The 18,998-nt window shown below is 34.0% G+C and overlaps 3 protein-coding genes across 7 annotated transcripts; 2 read left to right on the top strand and 1 right to left on the bottom strand.

Moving 5' to 3' along the window:
* Positions 1-3,654: 3,654 nt before the first annotated feature.
* LOC105180043 (uncharacterized) lies at positions 3,655-4,875 on the bottom strand. 2 transcript variants are annotated; one of them, XM_020699332.2, is made up of 2 exons: positions 4,206-4,875; positions 3,655-4,104 (listed from the first exon to the last, which is right to left on the bottom strand). In XM_020699332.2, the coding sequence occupies exons 1-2, from the start codon at positions 4,840-4,842 to the stop codon at positions 4,085-4,087; spliced, it is 657 nt and encodes a 218-aa protein (XP_020554991.1). In that variant the 5' UTR covers positions 4,843-4,875; the 3' UTR covers positions 3,655-4,084. The 2 variants fall into 2 exon arrangements, with proteins under 2 accessions (XP_020554991.1, XP_011102011.1); XM_011103709.3 differs by having other exon boundaries at positions 4,217-4,875.
* A 4,839-nt stretch (positions 4,876-9,714) lies between these two features.
* Positions 9,715-13,353, top strand: LOC105180018 (Tetratricopeptide repeat (TPR)-like superfamily protein). 4 transcript variants are annotated; one of them, XM_011103689.3, is made up of 3 exons: positions 9,715-12,233; positions 12,338-12,394; positions 12,951-13,353. In XM_011103689.3, exon 1 carries the CDS (start codon positions 9,790-9,792, stop codon positions 11,908-11,910), a length of 2,121 nt encoding a protein of 706 aa, XP_011101991.1. In that variant the 5' UTR covers positions 9,715-9,789; the 3' UTR covers positions 11,911-12,233; positions 12,338-12,394; positions 12,951-13,353. The 4 variants fall into 4 exon arrangements, with proteins under 4 accessions (XP_011101991.1, XP_011102000.1, XP_088731934.1 ...); XM_011103698.3 differs by having other exon boundaries at positions 12,830-13,353; XM_088875808.1 differs by having other exon boundaries at positions 12,338-12,985; positions 13,089-13,353.
* A 135-nt stretch (positions 13,354-13,488) lies between these two features.
* Positions 13,489-18,131, top strand: LOC105180000 (Pentatricopeptide repeat (PPR) superfamily protein). The gene is made up of 4 exons (XM_088875814.1): positions 13,489-15,902; positions 16,795-17,268; positions 17,548-17,640; positions 17,748-18,131. Exon 1 carries the CDS (start codon positions 13,816-13,818, stop codon positions 15,874-15,876), a length of 2,061 nt encoding a protein of 686 aa, XP_088731940.1. The 5' UTR covers positions 13,489-13,815; the 3' UTR covers positions 15,877-15,902; positions 16,795-17,268; positions 17,548-17,640; positions 17,748-18,131.
* The last annotated feature ends 867 nt before the right edge of the window (positions 18,132-18,998 follow it).

The raw sequence follows: 18,998 nt of genomic DNA, 5'->3' as shown, positions 1-18,998 counted from the left end.
CTCAGTTTTTATTTTTCTCCTCAAAAAAGCTTTGAAAAAATTAAATATTCATTCTTAAAGTTGAAATTTTAGTAATAATTCCAATAAATGCATTCTTCGACTTCAAAAATCCCAATATAAAATCAATATATTTGATTTTCTATAAGACACGGGATCTGCAACAGACTCATTTTCGCTCTTTCCAGTGTTTCTGAAGGCCATAAATTTGAAATTATGAATTTATTTGTATTGTTTAAGGTAAGAATTTTTAACCCTTTAGTTATAATTTTTATTGAATATTATTAAAATTTTAATTGTTTATTATTAAATTATTTGAATATTTTTCAAAGTTTCTCCTCAAATAGAAATTTATCGATTCAAATGTAGCTTTATTTCCCTTCCACCAAACACACCATTGGACTTTCCATGCGCCCTTTGCTAAACCTACAGGTGGGGGTTCTTATGCTCGGGTACAGGCAAATTAGGTCTGTCCGCTGAAACAGTTGACCGGCGTTTGACGGTTGCTGCGTTATCATTCTTTGGTTTTGACTTTTTGATTTCTTGGCCAGCCGGCAAATAATCTAAGGTAGAAAGCGCGTTTTCAGCTGCCCAGAGACCCCATCCCCCAAATTGGTCTATGACTCTACATGTAGCACGACTTCTGCTTTTGCATTGACCTTTCATAGCTTTAATTCCTAATTATAGAACAATTTTTGCACTTTTTTTCCAATTATGAAATTTGTTTCCATACTCTCGTTTGGTTGTTGTGCGGAAATCTATCTATAGTCCCAGTCGTACAATATAATTAAATTGTTCATATTTGACATTTTACCACTCATTTAATGAATTGTACGATTATCAAATTTTTTTAAATTAGAGTACGTCATAAATTTGAACATCACTAACATGTAAAATATTATTCTATTTTTATGATAATTGTTGATTAAATATAATTATATGATATTTATATAATAAAATATTAATTTTGAATTATTGTCGTTGGATAAAAGGTAGTCGTTGATGAATGAATAAACTAGTCATATTGTTAATGATTTATACAAAATGTTGAATGGATTGTAAAATCACAAGTTTACAGATGTCTTCTTCTTTTTCTTTTTTTTTTTTTTTCCTGTTGTAGTCAACATTTTCAAACACTAATAAAATTAGTACAATTATTATAAATAGAGAATTCTCAAAATGGGATATAAGTGTAATTTCAATTTTTTTTTAAAAATATATATATAATTTCGTATTGTTAGAGGAATTAAGTGTAACTAACCCGTTTTTTTTAATTTGAAGGGTACGAGTTTAATTTTAAAATATTTATATATATAATTTATATTTTAGAGGGAGTTAAGTGTAGCTAACCCAATTTTTTTTTTTTATCCCAATATTTTGCATAGTTGGGTATTCAGTCGTTGCTTTAATGTTTTTTAATAAATAATTGTTGAGTACGACAAGTGTAATTATTCATTTCATTGATGAAAAAATGTATTTAATAAATAAAAAATAGTGATTAAAATCCATATTATTAAAAGCATTAGGTCTTATCCTTAGCCCACCCATGATGTATGAAGTGGGCCAATCAGATAAACCAGGTACGGATTGGAGGTATATTAAGGTTTGTTTGGGTTTGGGCCCCAAAAATACTAGTGGAGTATCTTTCTGTTTTTATTAATTTTTGTTTAGGTTGTAATAATATTTTTTTTTAACATATAATGGAAGGTGTTTTGTCTTAACGAAGGTCTGCTGACTAGCTCCCCTTTTCTAGAAATATATAAATTGCAACGATTTTTCTTGAAATTTATCCGCTATAATTTACTGAAAAGAAATGATATTATTAGTTAATAGGAAATGATATTCGAGAATGAATTTTTATTTTAATTTATTTTATTTGAATTATTCAGATAAAAAACCTTGAATTTTGGTTTATGTTTCTTGAGCTTGTAAGTACTCTGTCGAAAGCGATATGTATAAGTATTTGATGCACGAGGTGTTTCTCTATATCTATTTAAATAAATATAGCGGAATATTTATGTTAGTTAGGTGTGAATAAAAAAAAAAAAAAAAGACGAATCAAAATAAAATAGTTGATAGATATGGCGATGCGTAAAATAATTGTACCTTTATGTTAAAAAAAAGTGGAAGTACACCGACAACAAATATAGTAACCTATAATAGTCAAACATTTGAAATTTAAATGTTGATAAGGAGTTAGTTGAGTAAGCAGAGTAAAATTTATTTGATTTTAACTTTAAAATAATTTTTATATTTTTATTTTAAATAACTTCCTTCAATAGATGACTTTCCTCTATTATTTTAAATAAGTTGCTTATATTTAGAAATAAATTAAAATCAACTTGTTCATAAAACACATAATTATTTGTTTGAGATGTTTAGGTAATTACTTTATGGCGTGCATATTTATGAAAACAAAAATATTTGAGTAAATTAATAGGCAAAATTACATTTTTGATCCCTTAATAGAAAGTATTGTATATATTTTTTGTCCCACAGTTTATGCGTTTAACATAATTGGTCCCACATATTAAAAAACTGTAGCATTTTGGACAAAAAATGTTACAAAATTGTATCATTTGGTGTCAAATGTGCTACAATATTTATTATATGAGATAAAAATGCTGTAATATTTTATTTTATGAAATCTAATGTGTTAAGTCTGTAAATTATGAGACCAAAAATGCAACACCCTCTATCTTGTAAATAAAAAATGTTATTTCTCGTAATTAATTTATCAATATATATAGACACACACATAACCCAATTACATTTTCTTTAATAGATCAATTTTGAACCATTTTGGAAAGGGCATTTTTCTCTTGAAAATTTGATTGGAGACGACCACAGTATCATTATAATTATATTAACATCTCGATAAATTGAATAATACATCAATATAATTAAAAAGCAATAAATAAATTACAAACACTCACATAAAATGAGCCAAATATTCATATATTTGGTAAGACTCAAAACCCATGACCTGAAACTTGTTCTTGAGACCTTACTCTTAACTACTAAACTAAAACATCATTAATATTTGAAATTCTGACATTACGAAGCTAAGCGGGCCTTTTTCTAAAACAATAGTTTACAACTGTGTAAGGAAAATATAATTATCACCTTATCGGAGATTTTAGTGTAATTATGGCAATAATGAAGGAAGTTCTTGTAAGTACACCAAATTGTCTAAGAAATGTGCGCAAACATTTCAAATAAATACTCATGGTTAAAAAAAAAAAAAAAGAGAGGCTAAATTACACTAATATCCCCAAAAGTAATTGGATTCAAATAGACAAATATCATTTATTATTTATAAAATATGAGTTTGTTAGCTAGGTACCCACCTGTCCGAATCTCATTTATTTGGAACGCAACCATTTTAATTTGGTAAGGTAACGTAAGTTAGGTGCACTTGTAGAATTTGGGCACATAAGAGTTCAATGTTACATCAAACTTGAAATTGGAAATTAGAGTCAGCTAGTGGTCCTACATTCATAAATACAGACTAATAAGGATGGCTATGTTTCATCTTTCTCTAACCTCCACACAAACACTCTTATGGTACGTGTTGTGCCTCTATGTATCGCCACAAACTTTTATTTCAAATCTAGTGGCTGCTCAACAATTTCGTGCTAATATTATTAACATCAATAATCAAAGAATATACAGAGTTTATTGAGATTAAAAAAAATTGAAATTACAATAATACCTAATGTATGATATTGAATAAAATCCAAGTAAACTAAAATTTCCATATACGTTATTTAGATATTTTTTTTCTAAAATGTTATCATGTATATCTAAAAATTGTGCAAGATGAGGATTCAGGATTTGCTATCAAGAGGAGGTATTACTGTACAGGAAATTCTAGTTTGGATCCAGTTTTGACACAATAACACGAGAAGTGTAATATACTTGTCGTGCTATTGATATACAGTTTAAAGAAAGTGATCAATCACATAACAAGTGTGTTATACTTGCTTTGTGACTGATTTAATTTGACCAAAACTGATCCGATCAACAAGTTTTGATTACTATACAGATTTGCTTCCCTTGGTGTGGGAGAAGGGCCAGCAACCAGTTAGGACTCCGTGTCTTTTCCTGCATTTTCGCCAACATGAATGTTTTACCATAAGCTTCTGAATAAATCATTATATTTTGGGATTTATTAACAAAATCAGGAAACATAAATTGGCACTAACCACCGACATACCTGCCGCCGCCGCTGCTTCCGGTGCTGCTGCCGTTACTGGTTCTGCTGCTATCACTGTCGCTGGATCCCGTAAATCTTTTCTTCCACCAGTCTCTTTCACCACCGCCCTTCAATCCCTCAGGCTTCGGCGAAACTTTCCCTCTACTGTTCTTTTTCCGGGACTCCAACGACACCGGAAACACCACATTCAGAAACACGCCCTTCTTCTCCAAACTCATCTCATTCCTCTCGTATTTCCTGCCGATCTCTCGTTGCCTCTCCTTCACAACTCCCCGCCGGTGCTCGTTTTCGGGGGCTTGAGCTTCTATGCTGCGGTGCTCGACGAGATCCTTTAACGTAAGTTCGTAGGAGGATTCAGGCATGTTCTTCACCATCTCCATGAGCTCCCACTGCCCTCTCGCAATGGCCTGTGCCCGAGAATCCGGCGATAGAGAGCGGTGGTTGAGGAGTGGGTGAGACGGGCTTTTTTGTGGGCTGGGGCTGCAGGTTTTCCATAGCGGCGGTGAAGTTTCGCCGCTGTCCATGGATTCTTGATGATGGTTAGGCCGGAGTTGCAGTAATCCATCACTGTACCAATTGCTATCACGGTTCTCGTGGAGATCGGATAGAGTTGCTGGATGGAACATGGTTTCTTGGAGGAGGGATTGTTGTGTGGAAAATCAAGGGGGGGGGGGGGGGGAGGAGGAGATGTAATCAATATGTTTAAGTCCATCATCACTACCCTTTTAATGGTAATAAAGTGCATAATCGGCAGATTCATGTTATTTTAATTATCTTAAATTATTAATTATTTTATTATATATACAAAAACATATTTTACAAATAATAATACGTTTTATGTATTTTCAATTAGTAGTATTTTATATACAAATAAAGTATTTAATTAATACACTTGATATTGTTCAATTTAAGTTTATATTCTGTATACAAAATTCGTAATTCTTTATATATTTTTGAGATTATTTTATAAACCTATGGTGTGTGTATAAATTATAGTAAACAATAAAATAACAACTTAACTCCAAATTATTATTTTTATTTTCAAGGGTCGACAATTACTTACATAAAAAATTATTATTATTATTATTATTACACATAAGGAGTTGAAAAGACATGGAGATTTTTTATTTATTAACCTTTTATAAAGTAGAATCAAAATTAATTTCTCAATTTTTTCAAAACTCGAGTGCATAACCTATTTTTTACCATAACAAAGTACCAACACACAACAAAGAAAAAGTGAAGGGTTTCTAGAAGGGGGGCGTAGAGCCTATTTTTTTCCGTCGTTTTTGGAGAAATTTTAGTTCAGACCTAATTCAGTTAAATTTGAACCAATCAACTCATATGATAAGTGTACTATACTTATTATGTGATTGATGTATAATTTAAAAAAATTGACCAATTACATGAAAAATATATCATATTTACTATGTGATTGATTTGATTGAAATAAACTGAATTTGGATAAAAATTTTCCAGTTATTTAATACATGGGACTGAAATGAGGCCAACCCATAATTAAGACTAGTAATTGGAAAAATCAGCTACAATTTAATTAGGTATTAACTAGGAAATCAGCCCGATACTGCTAAATTAATATGGGATCAAAGCTAGCTCTAGGAGTATTAATAAAAAGATAAACTAATTAAGTAGCATTTAATTAATTAAACAAATGTTATGAATTATATTAACTAAGTTTTGGATTTGTGTAATAAATACAGGAGTGGTAGGGAAGATTTCTTAATTAAAACTTGAATATAATTAAAATTAAGACAAAAAAAAACAGAAAAAAGCTGGAGAGATTATTAATTAATTTATTACTAAACATGCTTTAATTATTGCCAGGAGCTTATAATAATGAGAAGTTCATCATCAACAGATATGATTCTTCAACATTATTTATTTTTTTATTAAGAAATATAAAATCAAAATTATCGTAAGGATTTTATAATTATGGATTGTATAATTAACGCAATCTAGCACGACTATATATTATTAATTGTCCAAGATTCGTCCTAATGGTCGTAAAATTAACATTATTTGTACACTAACAAAAAATTGAATTTTTGTTACACTATAAATGACTACAATCTAAAAATTATGGTGAATCAATACTATTAACTGCGGTTAAACAAAATCAAAGTAAAAATTTAAGATTTTACCACGATTCATCAATATTCGTTATGGTTTTAAGCCATAAACAAAACATTCGCTATGGTTTTAGCTGGCTAATGTTTAGGCCACACTTGCAGAAACAACGACTAATGGACGTTGTAAAGTCGTGGTGAATTTGAATTTGTCACAATTTTTTTTTTGACTATAGTAATTAATCATAGCGAAAAATTATATATATTTTTTCAAGTGATAGCTAATCATATGAAAATGCAAAAATAATTCATAAAATTATGGGAGTCCATTGAAAAATTTAAGGCACGAAAATAGTAAACAATAATAAAATGTACGTAATTTATTTTCTAAAAATTGTATATAAGCATTTGGAAATTTATGATTCGAGTTTAATTAATAATGCAACGAATTATCAAATTTATCGAAAAGCAAATGTGTTATACGTAGTGTTTGGATTCATTTTTTGAGTTAGCTTATCGTATTTTGTAGAGATAAACTGAGAAAAATAAATATAAATAAATATGTATTGGAGATAGTGTACATGTTTGGATTTATTTTTAGAGTTAATTTAAAATAAGTGTTGTATGTTTAATGTTATCTTTTACGAGAAAAAAATCACTGTTTATTATCAAATTATATCTATTATATATATATATATGTACATATATAAATCTTGTATGTTTCATGTTGTATTTTGAGAAATTATAAGTATATTTTTTAAATGAAAAATAATTATGTAGTCCCTGAATAATGAAATTGACATTACTATTTTATCATTATCGAAATATTTTTTAAAGCAAAAACTATATTTGAAAAAAATATTAGTCCATAAAAATATTTTAGATTATATATAAAATTTTAAATTTATAATTCAAAATGGTATTTTGATTTGTTTATCACAGTAATTGAATGAAAATCTAATGAAAGCTAACGGATTTGAGTTGTTGTTAGACGGACGTTAAAAATCAGAGAATACTGCATTTGTAATTTTTCAAATAAGGAGAAGATAATTATATCGTGGCAAATTTTAGGATGGGTGGTTGTAATTTGCTAAAAAAAAAAAACATCATAGTCTTACAAATAGAATTATCATATGACGAGGGGTGGATTTATAATTTCGGAAAAATCAGGGGCATATACGGATAAATATATCCTTCCTAACACTTGACGTAACAGTAATGAGTACTAATGAGTTAGGTGGATCAAAGTTTATTTCTCCTTTGCGGCTCTCACAAGGGACCGATTATGTTAATTATCAAAAGAAATAATTATATTTTTACCCTTAATCTATAATTTATTTATACAAACTACCTTTACGTTTTAAAAAATATTCACACAAGAAATATTAGCATTATTTACACAAATTATCCCTATTTTTTGGACAAATTAAACTTACAAACTTTAAAAACGTCGACATCATTATACAAACTACCATTATTTTTTGGCTGACATAAGTGATTTATGTAATTACGCAAAAGATATGAGTAATATTTATAAATAGACCTATGAAACGATTTATTTATTAGATGACCAGAGTTTTTTTTTTTTTTTTTTGCGCATTATTTCTTAGTAGAAGATACATTTATTTATTATAACGTATAATAAATTAAGCTATGTGAATAATGCATAATACATTTACTTTTTTTTTTTTAAAAAAAAAAAAGTGGGATGGACAGCAAGAAAAGTGAGATATTTTTCATAATAATGGGGGCGAATGTTGTTACATGAAGATAGTGATGCATTTGTTTTTGTCTTTTCCCTAGCAAGGTTCAAATATGGGGTTATTTTCTAATTTTAATAAGTATAAAGGACCAAATTGATGAACAAAAAATCATAAAAGTTGATTAGGTTCCCTAAAACAGGGCTTTTTTTGTAAAAGGTGATTTAATCATTTTCTTGCCCACTTATAGTAATAAAAAATAATTTTATTGTATTCTTTTTCTTTACTCCCGATTTTCACTAAGAGGTGAGACGTTTGAGAAGAGTAATAAACTAATAATGCAGTTTTCAACTTGATCCGCATTCTATTGTCTAAAATATTGTCCGTTGTATATTTTTATAAATTTTATGATTTTATCTAAAAATGGTGCCTCACTAAGTAGAAGAGGTATTGGGACTTTACAAGTTATTTATATTTTTCGTCTGCAACTAATGTAGGACAGTTATTTACATTATCAGTCCCTCAGACGAGGGGTTTGGAAGGGACATATTCCCTCATTTCCATAGGCTCAAGCGATGCACTTTACGACTCGATTGATGCCACATTGTGCGACATATTATTCACTCTGATTTTGTACGAGTCTCATAATTTTATGTTGGAAATACGTCTTACCATGGAGCGCATGCATTTGGGCTTATAAACCACTTCTCGTTTACAATCAATGTGAGAAGTTTACCTATATTATCATCCTCCAGACAAAGGGCTTGGAAAAGGGACATGGCCTCGTTGCCACAAATGGTGCCCAATGATACGGTTTGCAACTCAATTATACCTTATTGCATAAGGTATTGTCTATTCTGAATTTTTATGAGTCTCACAGTTTTATTCTAAAAAAGTACAACGCTAGAGAATGAGGCTTTGAAGATTCATAAGCTGCTCATGCTCCTTGTCTGCAATCAATATAGGACGTTTACTTACATTAGATAAGTTAAACTTATTCTTTGATGATACCTTAGTTTTGTAAAAGATTAGGGGAAGATGTAGTCCAATAAAGTATTTTATTTTCTTGTATGTGCGAATTAAATTTGGAATTGGACATGATTTATTTAGCATTACAAGAGGTAAATTAAAATTTTTGTCATTTTAAACTCTTTAAAAAAAAATAGTTAATGTCATTTTCAATCAAATCGATTGAGAAATTCGATTATATATTTAGTATTCTATTTTGACATATCAAATTTTCGATTCAATTCTGTATAATTATATCGAATGCACTCCCATATGAATTGGAGTTATAAGAAGGAATTGGAAGAATAATTTTGAGTCTTCTTGAAAAAAGATAAAAAGAAAAGTTAAAATTTCATTTCCTCAAAATGAAGTACTTTTTGACATATTGTATTAATTAATAAATTATTATGACTATATATAGCATACTTACAACAGATTTGGTCATGTTAGACAGATTTGTAGCTGTTTTCCATAACTCAATTTTGAATTTCTCTCTTGTTCATTTTGAGATGGAGGGAATTTCTTTGAAACCCACTCTTTTATGTAGTGTAAAATTCATTTTTTATTTTTCTGTGACAACGCTTTTAGTCTATTTTTCATTGAAATTGTTACACGCTTTTAGATGCCACCGTGGCAGGGCTTAAAAAGTGGATATGTTGATTGCGGGTAATGCAGTAGGCTGAAGTTGGTAATTGGGCTAGGCCCATGTGGGTATGGACTCTCTCTATTGCTTGCCCCAGGTAACAAAGCAAGAAGAAGACAAGTATTTTCGTGTTACATGGCCACGAATGCGGGCTCTGTACTCGGCAACCTTCTTGGCTCTGCTGCCACAAATGTCGCCGGCCAGCGGCCCGACTCGCCGCTCTCCACGAGGGCGCTAACCACCACAATCATCAACCACGTCCGCCTCGGCCGCCTTGCAAAAGCAGTCTCCATTCTCTTCTCGTCTGCAGTTCCTTTTCCTTTCTCTGTTTACGCACATCTCTTCAGAATTTGCGCGTCAAACAGAGCCATCGTCGAGACCCGGAAGCTCGAATCGCATTTAGTAACATTCACTCCGAATCCACCTGTGTTCTTGCTCAACAGGGCCATAGAGACTTACGGGAAATGCAATTGCTTGGAGGATGCCAAGGAGTTGTTCGACGAAATGCCGACGAGAGATGGCGGGTCTTGGAACGCTATGATAACTGCATATTCGAGGAATGGGCGTGCCGAAGATGCATTGGGTTTATTTTCCAAGATGAATGCGGAGGGGGTGCTTGCTAGTGAGGTCACGTTTGCGAGTGTTCTTGGGGCTTGTGGAGATGTCTTGGAGCTTTGGCTGTCAAGGCAGGTGCATGGCCTTGTTCTGAAATATGGGTTTGTGGGAAATGTTATCCTGGAGAGCTCACTCGTGGATGTGTATGGGAAGTGTAGGCGGATGAGTGATGCGAGGAGGATGTTTGATGAGATCGAGAGTCCAAATGATGTCTCTTGGAATGTGATAGTTAGGAGGTATCTGGAGGCTGGCGAGGGAAATGAGGCGGTGAACATGTTTTCTAAAATGATAAGAATGAGGGTGAGGCCAATGAGTTTTACCGTGTCCAATGCCATTCTTGCTTGTTTGAGTTTTGGTGGATTTAAAGAAGGTATTCAAGTTCATGGATTTGGCATTAAGGTGAATGTGGAGGAGAATGAAGTGGTCTCAAGTACTTTAATCAGCATGTATGCCAAGTGTGGGGATTTGGAGAGTGCCAGGAGGATTTTTGACTTGCCTTGTTCCAAAAATCTGATCAGCTATACCTGTATGGTGTCAGCATATGCTATGAGTGGGAGAATGACTGAAGCGAGACAGTTGTTTGATGACATGCCAGAACGGACTGTGATATCTTGGAATGTGATGTTAGCAGGTTACACACGGTTCTTCGAGTGGGATAAAGCGCTGGACTTTGTAATATTGATGCGCAAAAGGACTAAAGAAATTGATCATGTTACACTTGGGTTGATCTTGAATGTGTGTGCAGCAATTCCAGATTTGGAACTGGGGAAGCAAGTTCATGGATATGCATATAGGCATGGTTTCTACTCCAATCTTTTTGTTGGGAATGCACTTCTTGACATGTATGGAAAGTGTGGCAACTTGATTAGTGCTAGAATTTGGTTCTACGAGATGAGCCATTTGCGAGATAAGGTTTCTTGGAATGCTTTATTGACTAGCTATGCTCGTCATGGGTTGAGTGAAGAAGCAATGGTGATTTTCTGGAAGATGCTGGGAGAGACAAAGCCAAGTAAATTTACCTTTGGAACACTTTTGGCTGCTTGTGCAAATATATTTGCACTTGCACTAGGTAAACAAATCCATGCGTTTATGATCAGAAATGGTTATGATATTGATATTGTCATCAGTGGAGCTTTAGTTGACATGTACTCAAAATGTCGCTGTATTATATCTGCCATGAAGGTTTTCAATAAGGCTGCTTCAAGAGATGTGATTCTCTTTAATTCGATGATTTTGGGTTGTTCACATAATGGGATGGGTGGGAAGGTAGTTGAACTGTTTGAGACAATGGAAAAGGAAGGCGTTAAGCCAGATCATGTCACCTTTCAAGCTGTCTTGCGTGCTTGTATTTCTGATGGTCGAGTTGAACTGGGTAGGCAGTATTTTGAACTAATAAGTAAAAGATACTGTTTGATGCCTCAGCTGGAGCATTATGATTCCATGATTGAGCTATATGGTCAGTATGGATATATGGATGAGCTTGAGGTTTTTATGGAAAACATGCCTTTCAAACCGACTGCTACTATGTTGACAAAAGTATTTGATTTTAGTAGAAAGTATAAGTGCGTCAGGCTAGGAGAGTGGGCATCTGATCGACTCAATGAATTAAATCCCTTGGTTCCATTCCGATTTGAAATTTGATAACACCTAATTAGTTGCATGAGATACCCACAACTATATACGACCGATATACTGAATTGTCTGGTCATCAGATAGAAGCCCAAGCAATTGGGGGTTTCTGGCTACAGTGGATGTGGTGACTTCCGGCACCTGTCCTGTCAGTAGAGGTCTACAAAGAGAAGCATATATGGAAAAGCTGTTAAGCTTCATTTTGTTCAATTTGAGAAACAGAGCATATATGAAAAACTATTTACTGGAAAGATGGCACTGCCACCAATGGGCTGGATACTGCTATTGGATTTGGAGCTAAACCACAATTCTTTAGCAGCTCCATGATTAACTAGGTGCGGAATTGTATTAATCTGGTCTTGGCATTAAAAGTTTCATGTCAATCTTGCGGCTTAGTAATACGCCCCTGTCAATCTAATTATCAGTACATTCATTTCAGGAGATTTGTGAAGGATCATGGACCTCATCAATTTCGCGGGCCATGTAAGCATTCCAGGTATGAACTTGAATGGGACAGTGTCTTTGATGAATATTGATATTAAAGATTTTACATAAATCAGCAAGCCTAAGGGCAGAGTAAAAGGCAAGTCTATTTTTAGTTCTGCTAATTATCTCACTTTCATCTATTTGTTCTTTGAATGCGCCTGCATATTTTGTTTGAGTAGAATGTTATCCAACCTGAAATGAGAACCCTTAGTACATGGAGCTTCAAGTCATTGGAATGGTCTCCCTCTCAGATGTTCCATTCCCACTTAGGCAATTTAACTGGATTAGAATTGTTTGCTGTTCAATATTATGCAAAGTGGTACACAAGCAAATATTTAGCTTGGATCACCTGCAACGTAAGTTAACTAGTAGGAGTTTGTGTCTGAATGCTTCTGGGGGTTTCTTCGAGTCAAACATTGGATCTGTGATCAATTTTGTATTGCAGGAACTTGAATGATTGGTGTTTTGTTCACAATTTGGTACACAAGTCTATATCAAAATTTCTTTACAAAGCCATGCAGAAAGATGCTATTGGGATGTAAAAATTAAAGATTCTCCATGTACAGGATACTAGCAGAATTTGTCGCAAGCAGCTTCTCAGGTCAGGAGAAGCAATCAGGCTCTATATTTGGGATCGCATACACATGTCATCGTATGAATATACAAAATCACTTCTCTGATTTTGTATTGGTTGCATGCACAAGGGAGCTAAGGGCTGCTGTAGGCTTGGTGTCGATGAAAACCTCTTCTTATAGATCTTTGAGATTCGGAGACATCAGAGTAGTAGTAAGAGGCGAGGATTTTCGCTACCAAAAACGGGCCAAAGAAGAAAAGGAGATGGGCCGAAAACGATTCTGAACAAAGCGTCAGTTTTTCCTATGTCATTGTATCCTGTTATATATAAGTAGGAGATAGAGTGATACTCCCTGTATGTGGATCAGCATTTCATTCATTCATCCATCCGTCCAATCTGTAGGTGGAAAGGCTGCGAACAAAAAAGTTTGAAATATCCCTCATAACACCAAGCTAATTCTTTTCGATCTCTTTAACCTAAATTTTTAAGAAAAGGGCAAAAATATAATTATATTGATTTATCAATCATTTTATTTAGGAAAGTAATTTAAATATTACTACATTTAATCGGATTAATCAAGTAAATAACTTATAAAATTTATTATTTATGAAATCCTATAAAAATTTTATGCAAACCACATAAATAAACGAGTCCTTACGAGAAAGTGAACATCAAAATATGTATAAACACAGAAGCTGTCAATCAATTGACACCGAAACTTGTTAATCTCACTGTAGAAATGTGGTTGAAGGTTTGGTCAAGATTTTCGACCTTCAGCCGCCAAATTTCAAACCTATATTGCATACTTTCTGTCTCAAACTTTAAACCAACGCAAGAACCACGACCGTTGGTTACCGATGGACTTTCAAGACTTTCACTCCTACGCACGTGTACTCAATTCCTTGAACACCCCCAGTTCCATTCTACAAGGGAAGCAGCTTCACCTTCTGTTTCTCAAAAGTGGTGTCCTGTTTTCGACTCTCTCCATTGCCAACCGCCTTCTGCAAATGTATGTGCGGTGTGGAGGAGTGAATCACGCCCGACGCCTGTTTGATGAGATGCCTCAGAGAAACTGTTTCACTTGGAATACCCTCCTCGAAGGATATGCAAGGTCAGGACTCAGAAATGGTTTGTTGAATTTGTTTTACTCAATGCCACATAAGAATGAGTTCTCTTGGAATGTTGTCCTTTCGGGATTAGCGAGAGAGGGTGAGTTGGGTACTGCGCAGGGGTTGTTTAATGAGATGCCAAATAAGAATGAAGTTGCGTGGAATACATTGATTCACGGGTATGCTAGAAGTGGGGAACCAGGGATGGCTTTGATGTTGTTTAAGGATTTTATAAAGTGGGAGATGAATGAAAGTGGTGGCATATTGAGGTGGGACCCGTTTGTTTTGGCAACAGCAGTTGGAGCTTGCACAGAGCTCGGCGGCGTTGAATTGGGGAAGCAAGTTCATGCTAGGATGATACTTGATGATGTGGAATTTGATTCGGTTTTGGGAAGTTCTCTCATGAACATGTATGGAAAGTGCGGTGATTTGGATAGCGCCAGCCGTCTTTTCAATGTGATGGAGGATCCAGATGATTATACTCTATCATCATTGATTTCAGGCCATGCTAACTGCTGTAGAATGGATGACGCTGGAAGAATATTTAGACTCAAATCTAATCCTTGTGTTGTGTTATGGAATAGTATGATTTCAGGGTATGTTGCTAATGATGACCCAGTGGAGGCTCTAATCTATTTTGAAAGCATGCACAAGAAAGGGGTTCTGGGAGATTTCTCTACCTTTTCTAGTGTTTTCAGTGCCTGCAGTAGTATAGGCATTTGTAAAAATTGTATTCAACTGCATGCCCATGCTTATAAGTTGGGAAGTTTTCACGACTTAGTCGTTGCCAGTGCACTAATTGATGCATATGCCAAGTGTGGGAGTCATATTGATGCTTGTAACTTATTTGGTGAGCTCAAAACTTATGATACTGTTTTGCTTAATTCTATGATCACCATTTACTGTGATTCTGGTAGAATTGAAGAAGCTAACTGCATTTTCAATGATATGAAATTGAAAAGTTTGATCTCATGGAATTCCATGCTAGTGGGTCTGGTTCAGAACGGCTACTCCGTGGAAGCATTAGAACTCTTTTGCACGATGAATAAGATCAACTTAAGTATGGACAAGTTCAGCCTAGCTAGTGCCATTAGTGCATGTGCTAGCATTCCATCGCTTGAACTTGGTGAACAGATTTTTGCTAGAGCTACTGTCATTGGTGTGGATTTTGATCAGGTTATAGCTACATCCCTTATAGACTTCTATTGTAAATGTGGTTTTGTCGAAGTGGGTAGAGAACTGTTTAACCAAATGATGAAATTTGATGAGGTTTCATGGAATTCAATGTTGATGGGTTATGCTACAAATGGCTATGGTATTGAAGCTTTGGCTCTATTTGATGAGATGAGACATGAGGGTGTGGTACCTACAGAAATCACATTTACTGCAGTTTTATCTGCTTGTGATCATTGTGGACTAGTAGAAGAAGGAAAGAATTGGTTTTACCTAATGAAACACGACTATCATATTGATCCTGGTATTGAACATTACTCTTGCATGATAGATCTTTTTGCAAGAGCAGGTTCTCTTCAAGAAGCTATTGATCTTATCGATGAGATGCCTCATCAGGCCAATGCAGACATGTGGTCTGCAATTCTTAGAGGGTGCATAGAACAGGGTGATAAGTCTCTTTCTGAGAAAGTGGCCGGGAGAATTATTGAACTTGATCCTCAAAATTCAGGTGCTCTTGTACAGTTATCAGGTGTAATGGCCTCTAGCGGAGATTGGAAGCAATCAGCATTGGTGAGAGAGTTGATGAGAGATATGAAAATCCAAAAGAGTCCTGGCAGAAGCTGGTGCAGTCTTTGAGGAAGAATGTAGATTACTCCCTGGAGGTAAAAGACTTGTTTGATGCACCTTCACTCTAAATGACTTACGTAAATTATCTTTATAGAGTAATTTTCAGTTCTCTTTGCATCTTGAACTGGTAGCTTTACAGCACCCTAAGGACTTTTACGTTATTTCTTTTCCTTTTATTTATTTATTTTTTGGTTGCAATTATCCTCTGAATGCAAGTAAAGGTAAACTATAGGAGGAAGTTCCTGTCTAGTTAAAGTCACTTGCTTCCTAGTAATGGAGGTCAGATCTGTTATTCAGTTGAGTAGGCTAGTTCAAGCTCGAGCTTTCTACTCTTCTTCTCCTCAGTAGATCAAGAATGGTTTGCAAAGAGACATGCTAATAACTTTCTCTGCCAAATGGAACGTAACCGCAGAAAGCTGTATACATTTGTTGCTACTACTATATGTGAAGTTTGGATCTGTATATGTGCTGTGTGTGACATAGCTTATTTATATACGACCTCTGAGAAATAGCTGCTCCTTTGGAAAATGCTGTTAGCTACTCAGCGTAGAGGACCATGCTATATCTCTTCCTACATTGTAAATAAATTGAATTTATGATGATTTTGAGAAATATTAAGTTTGGGTGAAATGTGTAGTTGTCGCTTTAACTCCTTGTTAGGACTGCTCTTGCAATTAATTAAAGAACCATATTCAACATTGCATTCACAGACTCGCCAAAAGTGTCATTTATGCTCTCGCAGATGTAAAGGTCAGTACATTACCTAGTGGATGTATGAAAGGTGAATCTCTAGAATTGCATTATTTCTGCTATTTAAACTGTTGATCAAATCTAATTAATAATTTTCTTACATCTTCCTCCATTTCTTTTTCCCAAATTCCATCTGTAATTAATAACTTTGTTCCTTCCATTTCTTATATCTTGCAGTTATATGGGCGTTCAATGCAGAAGCAGCATGTGGTTGAACAAAATAAATTGGCATTATTCTTTATGATGCAGATGAGGAGTTTTGAGCTGGTAGAACTAAAGGCGCAATTGATTTATTCCAGATACTGCAATTTTGACCTAACTCGCAGCATTTGTATGAATCATAATTTGTGTTTGTTGGGGACTTTCGAAGCCAGGAAATAATTGAAAGTAGGACAGAAGATAATGCAGTTGCAAGCACATGTATAGCTTCCCTAAATGAATTTGGTTAGCATGTATGGGCACAGTGGTAGATGGGAAACCGTTCTTTAAGTAAGAAAGTAGATGAGGAAAGAAAGTAGCTGGCTGCAGTTAGAAGGGACCACATCTTTTCTATTGAAGGAAATCGAATTTTCCGTTGATTGAAGGAAATCTATTCAGTTTTGCAGCTTTTGGCCCAAGAGACACGGGGATGCAAATAATGCTTAGCAACTGGTAAGTGACTTGCATTCAGTAAATTAATGACAAGCGTTCTCTGAAGGAGTTTGTGGATGAACTTTGAAATCATAATGTATTTGTGACTATTAATTTTCAAATCAAAGAAATTTGTGATGGTTACTTTTGAGTTATGCTGTCATTTCATGCAGTCGTGTGCTTTTATTACATTTTTCTTGACCACTATCATCACTTTTACTGCTGCAGTTGGACACCTTCCTCTGCATTACCTTTTCCGTTTTCATTAATGTCGTTAAATTTTGTGGTTTCTGTACGCAGGAATTCAATCGGATCAATTAAGTTTTCTGGCATCCTTCGCGACCGTAGTGGAGTGAGGTTGCAGGATTATGGCATCAAGAGTTGATACTGTTGGTAAGAAGTCTTCTTCCAGTAATCTTGGCCAATTTTCTTGGTGTGAATACCACAAATATATTTCTACACTTTCAACAACTCACTAGAAACTACATGCAAAAAATCAGGCAAGAAGAAAGAGAAATCCCTTGATGTACATCATGCTGGCCTATCATAACTCAATTGGCCAAAATTTCACATGGATCTTTAATCTGTTCAGTTGAACTTCTACTAGTATGCTTTAAATACTCCAAAATGGGTACTAGAATTAGGCAGCTTTAGCCAAGAACCAGTACTAGAGATAGGAAAATAGAGCTTCTTTATTGCTGTTTGATACCATTAATTCCCTCTTTTGATAGCAAACTTGCAGCCAGCTAGGGCCAGCCAACCCTAAGGCAGGATTGTAATAGGTCGAGAAAGGACAGCAATGAGTTAGGATGTATTAATGATGTGTAAGATTAGAGCGACACGTACTTGTGTTGGTCCTTGTTGATATGCTTCCGTTTCTATCCCATCCTTTGTCTTACACTTTACTTTTTGGCATCTTTTATCACTACAATAATAGCAATCCTTAATTATGTATACAATTTACTACTATCTAATTCTCTCCCACACTTTAGCTTTTAAAATGTAAACTTGATCCTAGATTTGAATTTTGCATCTATGAGTAATTACTCTCATGTTGTTTGGTTGGGGTGGTGGTGCTTTAAAGGTTTGTAGGTAAAGACGTGACCTCTAATAAATGCTAGGATTCTGGACAATAGTGAAATAGTTTTTTTAGGTAAATTACAATAGGCTCGTGTGAGATTTTTTTCATAATTATAAATACTCTATAAAATGAATGGTCGTCTAACAAATATCTATTCGTCAAAACCCACTGTAAAGGGTATTTATCACACGATCATTAATTTTAAGAGGTATTTATAATTTTCAAATAATGAGATGTATTTATAATTATAACAAATTTTAAAATAACCCAATATAATTTACTCCTTCTTGTTTGATTCTTTTACTTTGTGAAATTACTCATGTTAGAAGATTTGAAGGTAAAGATGGTACTTACTCTAACAAAAATGATTGGTGGTTACGGAAAAAATATATATATTTTAGGAAATTATGCTTCCCATTTAAAATGGTACTGCTAAAAGATTAAAGCATCATATTAATTTTTTGGAAGAAGAAAATTTTCAAAATAATTGACCAAAAACGTGGAAGACTTGAATTGTACTCCTCTTAGCCCTCCAATTTAAATTCTGGATTTTCTTTTTTCAGAATTATTTTCTGGTGAATTCAAAAGTTTAGTGTATCACATCAGAGATGTGGATGACTTGAACTTTGCTTACAGAATTCTCACACACACACACACACAAAAGAAAAAA

The sequence above is a fragment of the Sesamum indicum genome, linkage group LG2, assembly GCF_026168435.1.
Source record: "Sesamum indicum cultivar Baizhima isolate 11 linkage group LG2, ASM2616843v1, whole genome shotgun sequence".
NCBI lineage: Eukaryota > Viridiplantae > Streptophyta > Magnoliopsida > Lamiales > Pedaliaceae > Sesamum > Sesamum indicum.
The sequence above is the reverse complement of the archived record's forward strand: the minus strand, read 5'-3'. Positions and strand labels throughout refer to the sequence as shown.